The sequence below is a fragment of the Chiloscyllium plagiosum genome, unplaced genomic scaffold, assembly GCF_037043375.1.
Source record: "Chiloscyllium plagiosum isolate Xiang-an unplaced genomic scaffold, Cpla_swu_hap1 HiC_scaffold_5, whole genome shotgun sequence".
Lineage (NCBI taxonomy): Eukaryota > Metazoa > Chordata > Chondrichthyes > Orectolobiformes > Hemiscylliidae > Chiloscyllium > Chiloscyllium plagiosum.
The window spans coordinates 86,824,390-86,836,480 of NW_028270143.1; the positions used below are offsets into that span (position 1 = coordinate 86,824,390).

Below are 12,091 nucleotides of genomic sequence, written 5' to 3' on the forward strand. Positions count from 1 at the left end.
GTCTTTCTGGAACGCTGATAGGGGAGGGGAGGGAAATATATCCCTGATGGTGGGGTCCGTTTGGAGGTGGCGGAAATGACGACGGATGATACGATGTATATGGAGGTTGGTGGGGTGATAGGTGAGGAAAAGTGGGGTTCTGTCCTGGTGGCGATTGGAGGGGCGGGGCTCAAGGGTGGAGGAGCGGGAAGTGGAGGAGATGCAGTGGAGGGCATCGTCGATCACGTCTGGGGGGGAATTGTGGTCTTTGAAGAAGGAGGCCATCTGGGTTGTATGGTATTGGAACTGGTCCTCCTGGGAGCAGATGCGGCGGAGACGAAGGAATTGGGAATATGGGATGGCATTTTTACAGGGGGCAGGGTGGGAGGAGGTGTAGTCCAGGTGGCTGTGGGAGTCGGTCAGTTTATAGTAAATGCCCATGTTGATTCGGTTGCCCGAGATAGAAATGGAGAGGTCTAGGAAGGGGAGGGAGAGTCTGAGACGGTCCAGGTAAATTTGAGGTCGGAGTGGAAGGTGTTAGTAAAGTGGATAAACCAGATATGATCGACGATGCTCTCCACCGCATCTTTTCCACTTCCTGCTCCTCTGCCCTTGAGCCCCGCCCCTCCAATCGCCACCTGGACAGAACCCCCCTGGTCCTTACCTACCACCCCACCAACCTCCATATACATCGTATCATTCTTCGTCATTTCCACCACCTCCAAACGGACCCCACCACCAGGGATATATTTCCCTCCCCTCCCCTATCAGCGTTCCAGAAAGATCACTCCCTCCGTGACTCCCTCGTCAGGTCCACACCCCCCACCAAACCAACCTCCACTCCCGGCACCTTCCCCTGCAATCGCAAGAAATTCAAAACTTGTGCCCACACCTCCCCCCTTACTTCCCTCCAAGGCCCCAAGGGATCCTTCCATATCCGCCACAAATTCACCTGCACCTCCACACACATCATTTACTGCATCCGCTGCACCCGATGTGGCCTCCTCCATATTGGGGAGACAGGCCGCCTATTTGCGGAACGTTTCAGAGAACACCTCTGGGACACCCGGACCAACCAACGCAACCACCCGTGGCTCAACACTTCAACTCCCCTCCCGCTCCACCAAGGACATGCAGGTCCTTGGACTCCTCCATCCCCAGACCATAGCAACACGACGGCTGGAGGAAGAGCGCCTCATCTTCCGCCTAGGAACCCTCCAACCACAAGGGATGAACTCAGATTTCTCCAGTTTCCTCATTTCCCCTCCCCCACCTTTCTCTGTCCCAACCCTCAAACTCAGCACCACCTTCCTAACCTGCAATCTTCTTCCTGACCTCTCCGCCCCCACCCCCACTCCGGCCTATCACCCTCACCTTAACCTCCATCCACCTATCGCATTTCCAACGCCCCTCCCCCAAGTCCCTCCTCCCTACCTTTTATCTTAGCCTGCTAGACACACTTTCCTCATTCCTGAAGAAGGGCTCATGCCCGAAAGGTCGATTCTCCTGCTCCTTGGATGCTGCCTGACCTGCTGCGCTTTTCCAGCAACATATTTTCAGCTCTGATCTCCAGCATCTGCAGTCCTCACCTTCTCCTACAAGTTAGTGAGGTACAACCTCCACTGCTCAAAACCATGCTGTCTATCACTAATATGTCCATTTGTTTCTAAATGCATATGAGAACCTTTTCCAATAATTTCCTTATCACCTACATGAGACTACACAGGTGTATAATTTCCTGGATTATCGTTGCTAGCCTCCTTAAACAATGAGATTACATTATCCTCTGGGATCTCACCTGTGACCAAAGAGGATACAAAGATGTCTATCAATGCTCCAGCAATTTGTTCTCTCAATGTTTGGGGATAGAACCCATCAGGACCTGGGGATCGTCCTACCTTAATATTTTTTAAGACACAGCACCTCTTCCATTTTAATAGCAACTTGGCTAGAAATTCCATACTCCCTTCCCTGAGATCATCCTCCACCAATTCTCTCTCTGTGGTGAATAGTCATAGAGATGTGCAGCACAGAAATAGACCCTTCGGTCCAACTCATCCATGTCAGCCAGGTATCCCAACCCAATCTAGTTCCACCTGCCAGCACCTAGCCCATATCCCTCCAAACCATTCCTATTCATATACCCATCTGCCAGAAGTATTGTTTAGGACCTCACCTACCTCATCTGGCTCCATATATAGATACCCGCCTTTGTCCTTGGGTGGGCCACCCCTTTCCCTGGCTACCCTCTTGCTTTTTCTATATGTACACAAAGCCTTGCGTTTTGCCTTAATGCTGTTTGTTGACGACTTTTCATGACCCCTTTTAGCCCTTCTAATTCCTTGATTAAGTTCTTTCCCACTTTCCTTATATACTTCAAGGGCTTTGTCAGTTCCCATCCTCCGAGACTATCGGTATGCTTCCTTTTTCTCTTTGACCAGGGTGATAATATCCCTGGTTCTCCAAGGTTCACATTACTTACCATACCTATCCTTCATTCTCACAGGAATGTGCCGCTCATGAACTCTTATCAACTGTCATTTGAAATACTCCCACATGCCCGTTGTGGATTTACCCTCAAACAGCTGCTTCCAATCAAAATTCTCTTGTTCCTGCCTAATATTGTTGTAGTTTGCCTTCACCCAAGGACTGCTGTTATCCCTACCTATGAGTATGTTAAAACTGGCAGTATTACGGTCACTACTCCTGAAATGCTCCCCCACTGAAACTTCACTCACCTGGCCAGGCTCATTTCCCAAAACCAGGTCCAGTATAACACTTTCCTTGATTGGACTGTTCACATATTGTGTCAAGAATCCCTGCTGAATGACCTTAGAAATTCTGCCCCATCCAAGCCCTTAGCACATAGTGAGCCCTGGTCAATATTGGTGAAGTTAAAACCACCCACCACAACAACCCTGCAGCTTATACATCTTTTCAAAATCTGTCTACATATCCCGTCCTCTATCGCCTACTTGCTGTTGGGAGGCCTGTAGTACACCCCCAACATTATGATTTCATGTTTCCTATTCCTGACTTCTACCCATATTGCCTCGCTGCACAAATCCTCTGATGTATCCTCCCTCAGTACAACTATGAGATATTCCTTTACCAATAGTGCAATTCCCCCCCATCCTTTTTACATGCCCTTCCATCACACTTGAAACATCTAAATCCTGGGACATTCAGCTGCCAGTCCTGTCCCTCTTTCAGCCAAGTCTCCATGATTGCATGATTGAAGATAGTTCTGGTTGTTAGTAGTCAATCATCTCAGGCAAAGACATCACTGCTAGTGTTGGTGTCTGAGGCTCAACCATCTTCAACTACTTCACAAGACCTTACTTTCATTATAAGGTCAGAGGTGGGGATGTTGGCTAATGATTAAACAATGTTCAGTGCTATTGCAACTTTATAGATGTTGAAGCAACTGATATGCAAATACAGCAAGACCTGAACAATATCTAGGTTTGGGCTGACAGGTGGCAAGAAACATTTGCTGTACAAGTGCCTGGGCAAAATGAGCAATTCCAACAAGAGAGAATCTAACCATCACACATTGACATTCAATGGCATTACCTTCACTGAATCCCCAACATCCTGGGGGTTACCATTGATCAAACACTGAAGTTTATCAGCTGTGTAAATACTGAGGCTTCAAGAAAGGTCAGAGGTTAGGAATCCTGACTCATCAAAGGCTACCCACAACCCATCTGCAAGGCACTAGTCAAGATTGTAATGAAATACTTTCCCCTTGCCTGGATGAGTGAAGCTTAACACGATCCAGAGCAAAGCAGCCCAATTAATTGCCACATCATGTAGTAGCTTCAAACTTCACTTCTTCCAATACTGATGCACAGTGGCAGCAGTGTGCATCTACGTGAAGCAGTAAAACAAGTCACCAAGGCTACTTTGACAGCACCTTCCATACCAGCAACTTCTACCACCTAGAAGAACAAGGACAGCAAATGCATGAGAATACCACCAAGTTGCCCTCCATGACTTGGAGATGTATCACTATTTCTTCACTCTCACTCTGGGTAAAATTCCTGGAATTACCTTTCTGACAGCACTGTAAGTCTATAGTCTTTCAAGAAGGCAGCTCACCACCACCTTCTCGAGGGCATTTGGGGATAAGCAGTAAATACTGGCCCAGCCAGTTATGCCTACACACTGTGACCTAATAATAAAACAAGTTGCTATGAATTATTTTTCTGATTACATGTAACAAAATGATGAGGAAAAGCAATCAATACATCCACCAGATTTACTTAAAACAGTTTCAGTTTTGCTTTCTGTGGTTGTATGTTTCTTTCCTTCTGGTTGGAAACCAAGGTAAATTTGTGACTTGTGTCAGGTTCCTACTGAAGCATAATGATCTTAAATTTGTAATACATTCTTGGTATGTTCAATTACTTCTGCTAGGTTGACTGAGGGCGAAGCAGGATTTTCCTTCCATTAATCTATGTACAAAGATTATTGTAAGAAGCAAAGCCCACGGGGATTTTTTTCTCTTCGTAGCCTACAGGAAGATTCTGAAAAGAACATCTCATTACTTTCCCACTTTACACTAGCTTCTGTTTTCATGCCATGCATTCCATAAGAGAATGCAATTTGTTCAGTGGCTTGTAATTACTTTTTGTAATTCATCCAATAGAATGATACGTTTATTTGAATTTTTTAATCAATTTATGAACTAAAACATTGTACTATGTTAAAAATTCTACTCATTGATGACTTGCTGCAAACAGCTGAAATTGCTTACATTTCTATGTTTCATTGTTGTGACATCCTTTATATCAATGTAAGTCAACAGTGTGATTATACAGAATGGTGCTGTGGATGCTTAGTGCTGTTGAGAAACTCAGCCCTGTTTTGACAAACAAGAATGTAGGTTCCTTTTGCACATGAAATTAACCCATGAATTGGTGAGAACTACTATTTGCTCTTACTATATTGGTCATTTTTTACATTAGCAGTGAGTAGTCCTTTTTTATTTAACAGGAGGGCTTCCTGACACAGTATGTAGACAGGTCAACAAGGGGCGTAGCCACATTAGATTTGGTACTGGGTAATGAGCCCGGCCAGGTGTTGGAAGTAGGTGAGCACTTTGGTGATAGCGATCACAATTCTGTTATGTTTACTTTAGTGATAGAAAGGGATAGGTGTATATTCCTGGGCAAGACTTACATCTGGGGGAAAGGCAATTACGATGCGATTAGGCAAAATTTAAGAAGCATAGGATGGGGAAGGAAACTGCAGGGGATAGGCACATTAGAAATGTGGAGCTTATTCAAGGAAAGGCTACTGTGTGTCCTAGATAAGTATGTACCTGTCAGGCAGGGAGGAAGTTGTAGAGCGTGGGAGCTGTGGTTTACTAAGGAAGTGGAATCTCTGGTCAAGAGAAAGAAGAAGGCTTATGTTAGGATGAGATATGAAGGCTCAGTTAGGGCGCTTGAGGGTTACAAGGTAACCAGGAAAGACCTAAAGAGAGAGCTCAAAAGAGCCAGGAGGAGACATGAGAAGTTGTTGGCGGATAGGATCAGGGAAAACCCTAAGGCTTTCTATAGGTAATTAAGGAATAAAAGAATGACAAGAGTAAGATTAAGGCCAATCAAGGATAGTAGTGGGAAGTTGTGTGTGGAGTCAGAAGAGATAGGGGAAGCACTAAATAAATATTTTTCGACAGTATTTACTCTAGAAAACAACAATGTTATCGAGGAGATTACTGAGATACAGGCTACTAGACTAGGTGTGATTGAAGTTCACAAGGAAGAAGTATTAGAAATCCTGCAGAGTGTGAAAATAGATAAGTCCCCTGGGCTGGATGGGATTTATCCTAGGATCCTCTGGAAAGCCAGGGAGGAGATTGCCGAGCCTTTGGCATTGATCTTTAAATTGTCATTGTCTACAGGAATAGTGCCAGAAGACTGGAGGATAGCAAATGTGGTTCCCCTGTTTAAGAAGGGGAGTAGAGACAATCCTGGTAATTATAGACCAGTGAGCCTTACTTCAGTTGTTGGTAAAGTGTTGGAAAAGTTATAAGAGATAGGATTTATAATCATCTAAAAAAGAATAATTTGATTAGGGATAGTCAGCACAGTTTTATGAAGGGTAGGTCGTGCCTCACAAACCTTATTGAGTTCTTTGAGAAGGTAACCAAACAGGTAGATGAGAGTAAACCTGTTGATGTGGTGTATATGGATTTCAGCAAGGCGTTCGATAAGGTTCCCCACAGTAGTCTATTGTACAAAATGCGGAGGAATTGGATTGTGGGAGATGTAGCAGCTTTGATCAGTAATTGGCTTGCTGAAAGAAGACAGAGGGTGGTGGGAAATGTTCATCCTGGAGTCCAGTTACCAGTGGTGTACCGCAAGGGTCGGTGTTGGGTCCACTGCTGTTCGTCATTTTTATAAACGATCTGGATGAGGGTGTAGAAGGGTGGGTTAGTAAATTTGCAGACGACACTAAGGTCGGTGGAGTTGTGGATAGTGAAGAAGGATGTTGTAGGTTACAGAGAGGCATAGATAAGCTGCAGAGCTGGGCTGAGAGGTGGCAAATGGAGTTTAATGCGAACAAGTGTGAGGTGATTCACTTTGGTCGGAGTAACCGGAATGCAAAGTACTGGGCTAATGGTAAAATTCTTGGTAGTGTAGATGAGCAGAGAGATCTCGGTGTCCATGTACACAGATCCTTGAAAGTTGCCACCCAGATTGATAGGGTTGTTAAGAAGGCAAACAGTGTTTTAGCTTTTATTAATAGAGGGATCGAGTTCCGGATCCATGAGGTTATGCTACAGCTGTACAAAACACTGGTGCGGCCGCACTTGGAGTATTGTGTACAGTTCTGGTCACCGCATTATAAGAAAGATTAGATTAGATTACTTTACAGTGTGGAAACAGGCCCTTCGGCCCAACAAGTCCACACCGACCCGCCGAAGCGCAACCCACCCATACCCCTACATTTACCCCTTACCTAACACTATGGGCAATTTAGCATGGCCAATTCACCTGACCTGCACATCTTTGGACTGTGGGGGGAAACCGGAGCACCCGGAGGAAACCCACGCAGACACGGGGAGAACGTGCAAACTCCACACAGTCAGTCGCCTGAGGCGGGAATTGAACCCAGGTCTCTGGCGCTGTGAGGCAGCAGTGCTAACCACTGTGCCACCGTGCCGCCCACTAAAGATGTGGAAGCTTTGGAAAGGGTGCAGAGGAGATTTACTAGGATGTTGCCTGGTATGGAGGGAAGGTCTTACGAGGAAAGGCTGAGGGATTTGAGGCTGTTTTCGTTAGAGAGAAGAAGGTTGAGAGGTGACTTAATAGAGACATATAAGATAATCAGAGGGTTAGATAGGGTGGACAGGGAAAGCGTTTTTCCAAGAATGGTGACAGCGAGCACAAAGGGACATAGCTTTAAATTGAGGGGTAATAGATATAGGACAGATGTCAGAGGTAGTTTCTTTTGTCAGAGAGTAGTAAGGGTATGGAATGCTTTGCCTGCAATGGTAGTAGATTTTCCAACTTTAAGTACATTTAAGTCGTCATTCGACAAGCATATGGACGTACATGGAATAGTATAGGTTAGATGGGCTTCAGATTGGTATAACAGGTCGGCGCAAAATCAAGGGCCGAAGGGCCTGTACTGCGCTGTAATGTTCTATGTTCTATGTTAAGTTACCATTGTCAGAATTAACACTATATTTTTCACATTGGAAAATAGGCCTTCTTATTAATAATAATTATAAAATAATATTTGGGTAAATATTTGATTTTTTTTAATTGGAGAAGAAGTTGATCATTTTCCAAAACATAATGCTGCCTTGCAAGGGAACAGCTCTGAAGATCATTCTCTCTGCTTTATTTAAAAGGACATACTTGGAATAGTTTTTGGATCTAACTAATGTCATGGGTTTTCTTTTTAAAGCATATTTCTAATACATTTAGAGGTACTGTTCATCTTCAGAAAGGAAAGCACATTAACCTGTATTTACATCATTAACTCTTGCTCTCTCCTGACCCTTGAAGGAATGGTTGTTGTGCAGTCAAGCATACATTCTGCATCCCTCCAGTAATACAGTTTATTGGTTCATTTAATGATATATTAAAAAAAGTCCTGGCAGCCCTTCAAACTAATGATAAAAGGCTATGAGTGCATAAAACCCTCAGAAATCCGTTGTCAGTTGTCAGCTGTTCATTCATGTTTCTGTCTTTGTGCTTGCAGGTCTAAGTTTATATTGATTTGCATATAGAGTCATAGAGAAGTACAGCATGGAAACAGATGTTTGTGGAATATTTTTGTCTTGACCGTTTAATGTCATGCTAATATTGATGACAAGGAAATTGCTCAGGTTATTGACTTTTATGAACATTCTTGTGCAATCATGCCAAGATTCAACATTAATCTGTTACAAAATAAATTAGTTTCTCTATCTTCATGCAACAGTGGTTCTTAAAATTTAGTCAGTCACATCCTATTTGGTGGAATTGCTCCTGTGACCTTTCCCTGGTAAAATATTTGAAAATAGTCATGGAAGGTCGAAAGGGGCCAGTTTTCAATTAGTATTTATCAAACATCTACTTGACATGCAAAACAATTTTAAAAATACATTTATGATTGTTAAATGTGCAATGACAAATTTCTGGTGCAGCATAGGAAGGCAGCAATTCATTTCAGTGCATTTGATAAAAGCTTGTATTCTTACATTTGTGGCTTTTTTAAAAACCATTCTTCCCCTTTCAAATTATGTTTTCTTAAAAGTAAACAGGGAGTATAATTTTTTTTTCTATATTGGACTTTAAGTTTGCCTTCCACATCTCACAAAAGCAGTATTTCATACAAGGAGCTGAAATTGATGTATTTTAATGACTATAAATGAAAATTAGTCTTGAAACTTAGTTTTGAGATTTCAGTGAATTCAAAACAAGTTGTGTGATTTATGATTTTCTTTGCTTCTGTTGCCCCATCATCTGAAACCAGCATTTCAAGTCTGCACTGGATTGCTGAATCAATTTAGGGTGGCATGGTAGCTCAGTGGTTAGCACTGCTGCCTCACAGTGCCAGGGATCCAGGTTCAATTCCCACCTTGGGCAACTGTCTGTGTGGAGTTTGCACATTCTTCCCGTGTCTGCGTGGATTTCCTCCAGGTGCTCCGGTTTCCTCCCACAATCCAAAGATCTGCAGGTTGGGTGAATTGGCTATGCTAAATTGCCTGTAGTGTTAGGTGGATTAGTCAGGGGTAAATGTGGGGGAATGGGTCTGGGTGGGTTGCTCTTCAGAGGGTTGGTGTGGACTTGTTGGGCCGAAGGGCCTGTTTCCACACTGTGGGGAATCTAATCTAAAGCAAACTATTGGTGCAGTATTAAAATATAGAAGTTGAACATTAAAGTTGATGCAATGTTGTTATTCAAAAAAATCTGGATCGTTATTTTCCTCAAAAAATCACAAATAATAAAACTCTCTCTACTGAAAGATGTTCATATAATATTTTATATAACAATAGTTTTTATTTTATTTATGTGTTTCTGAAGCCTTGAAGTAAAAATTGACTATTGGAAACCAGATGGCACTCTGAAGCTATCTGGAAAGACACTGTGATAATGTTCATTTTCAACAGTTTGCAATACAGTTTGCTGAACTACATTATTATGAAGCCCACCTTGCCACTGTGGTAATTTTGGACAATCATTCATTTTCCATGAGTTTACAGCTGTTATTAATTTTATATGTTATGAATAGATGGTGCTACTTGATCTATACAATATAGGTGTACGAAGTTGTGGCTTTATGATGAAACTGTTATTTTTGATGGTTTGACATTCCTTGTGTCAAAAGTTTAGAAATTCAGAGTACTTGAATTGCCAGACAACTTAGTAAGGGCAGTTTCAGTCAAAGTATTCAAAAGGACACTACATTTATCTGAAAAGAAAGAATGTTCAGCAATACAGGATGAAAGAAGGAGATTTACTCATTAGGAGAGCTGGTGCAGTCTAGATGGGCTGAACTGCCTCCCTCTGTGTGATATCAATTCTGTAATTCTGCAACTTTCTTTAAGTTTTCCAAGAGATTTTTGTTCTGCACAGCAGATCATTAAGAAAATAATTGTGTGATCAGTAGAACAATTTTGATTCTTTGTCTTAAAAGTCTAACTGCATATGGTTTTGACTAAATGTTTTCAATTGATCTGGAATGACTAGTATGGCTATATTCAATAGCATTTGTGTAACTGTCAGCAAGTGAATCTTGACAGATGCAAGCATTTGATAATTATAGACTAAATCCTAACTGCCAATTACAGAAACAGAAGATATTTTGAACAACTTTGTAGCTGATTGTGAGAGCTGGACTGTCAAAATAAATGATGATCCATTGCTTTCTGACTTTACATCTGGTTTATTTTTCCTGTCGTACCTGAGGAGGCCGGTGAAGGTGAAATTTCTGGTATGCTTTGGTGCTGCCCAGTGTCTAGTCTCTACTTGCCGAAGGGTTTAATAATATCTGACAGAGCATCTGTTCGTGGTACGTGGTGAAACCCACCAACAGCAGACAAGTCATCGGCTTCATCTCAATACATCCACATTCCACAGGTCTGATAAACTGTCTGTGAAATCACACAGTGCCTTTTTGTTTCTATTAGTGATGTTGAACTGTTGCACTGCATTTCAGCTCAGTTGAACCATACACACTATGCTGATGGCTTGCATCTAGCAGATGCCTGCAGGATTTTTTTCTGGATGTAAAATTTGTATACAGAGCATATTGAAGGAAAGAAGGAGTAGGACAGAGAACAATGTCCAAGCCATCGAGACTGGCCAGACCTTCATCAGTCAGTACAACTTCTAAGCTATCTGCAATAAATAAAGAAGATTCCAGCTACAGATCAAAGACAGGCAGCTTGGGTGAAAAGCTGCAGAGGATGGGGAGTGAAGGTACCCTGAATAAAGCACAGCAAGTGCAAGTAACACATGTTACTGCACAGAAGAAAAGTTGCACTCTAAAAGGTAGAATTGTTGAAATGGAAGGAAGGAGAGAATGAGGTCATATTCAGAATTATCTTTTGAAGATGATTAAAGATATTTAGAAGTTAATATTTAAGATAAGTTAATTTCTGTGGAACTAGATGAAAATGCCAGTGAATAGACATAGTCAAACTGTATTGATACAATTGAATGTTGCAGTAAATGAATATTTAATTGATGTAAGTATACATCATAATTCATTAAGTGGTTCAACTGCAATAAGTCTTAATAATATTTATGAAGTAAACTGGATAATTTGGAAATTCTTCCCTTTCACACAGTTGTTTGATAGCAGTCTTTGATAGAGTTGATTGTGTGAGTGCAAGGAATTGATCGGAATTATTGATCATTTATTTATAACTACATAGAATGACAGTGGATTTTCTATTAACTTGTATTGAAAGACTGGCGATTTTCTTTGTTGAATAGACCCACTACAACTGTAAAATGTATTTCACAACACTGAGGAATGTTAGCATGCTGCAACATATTTTAGTAACTCAATATTTTAAACTTGCTGTTATTAAGGAATCTAGGCAAGTGCCCTATGCTGGTCGTTTAATGCAGTTTTTTTTACATAGGTTTTTATCTTTGAAACTTTAAAGGTGAAAAGATAATTCTGTTCTTTCACAAAAAATATTTTTAGATTGAACAGAGAAGTTATTTAATTATACCTTTCACTTTGAGATTCATTTATGAGTTATTGTTGAATCATCAAATGGCTCTTTGGATCTTTTTCATTTTTAGTGGCATTTTAATAAGTACTTCCAAATAGTTTTCCATCAATTTAACAATGATAAGCTATTAAGTATAAAATTAAATTTAAAGTATGTTCATCTAAACTTTGTTACTTTCAGTGGATTTTAAACATGTTTCACCTATGCCCTGTTTCCACACACACTCATAATTGATTGCAGTTGCAGAAGTTGATTCAAGAGCAATTTGAAATTAAACATACTCTTACATATAACTTAAATGCATACTGAATGGTTAAAATGTATAAAGTCTTTATCGTCCAGGGGTATTTTAAACTTGCTGTGACTATCTTAGGTGAATGCTTTCAGCAATATTCAATCATTTTACGGAACAATTTC

General features: G+C 41.5%; 1 protein-coding gene across 6 annotated transcripts in view; it reads left to right on the plus strand.

Annotated features, from left to right (window-relative positions):
* LOC122550039 (sickle tail protein) overlaps positions 1-12,091 on the plus strand; it is a 720,789-nt gene that overhangs the window by 125,468 nt on the left and 583,230 nt on the right. For 2 of the 6 annotated variants that reach the window (XM_087987424.1, XM_087987431.1), the window contains exon 1: positions 10,688-10,979. The exons of 1 other annotated variant lie outside the window; for it this stretch is intronic. In XM_087987424.1, coding sequence (XP_087843550.1) covers positions 10,769-10,979 — 211 coding nt within the window. In that variant the 5' untranslated portion in view covers positions 10,688-10,768. Of the gene's footprint in view, positions 1-10,685; positions 10,980-12,091 lie in introns of those variants that run through there. 3 more of the 6 variants (XM_087987423.1, XM_087987425.1, XM_087987428.1) reach the window with 2 other exon arrangements.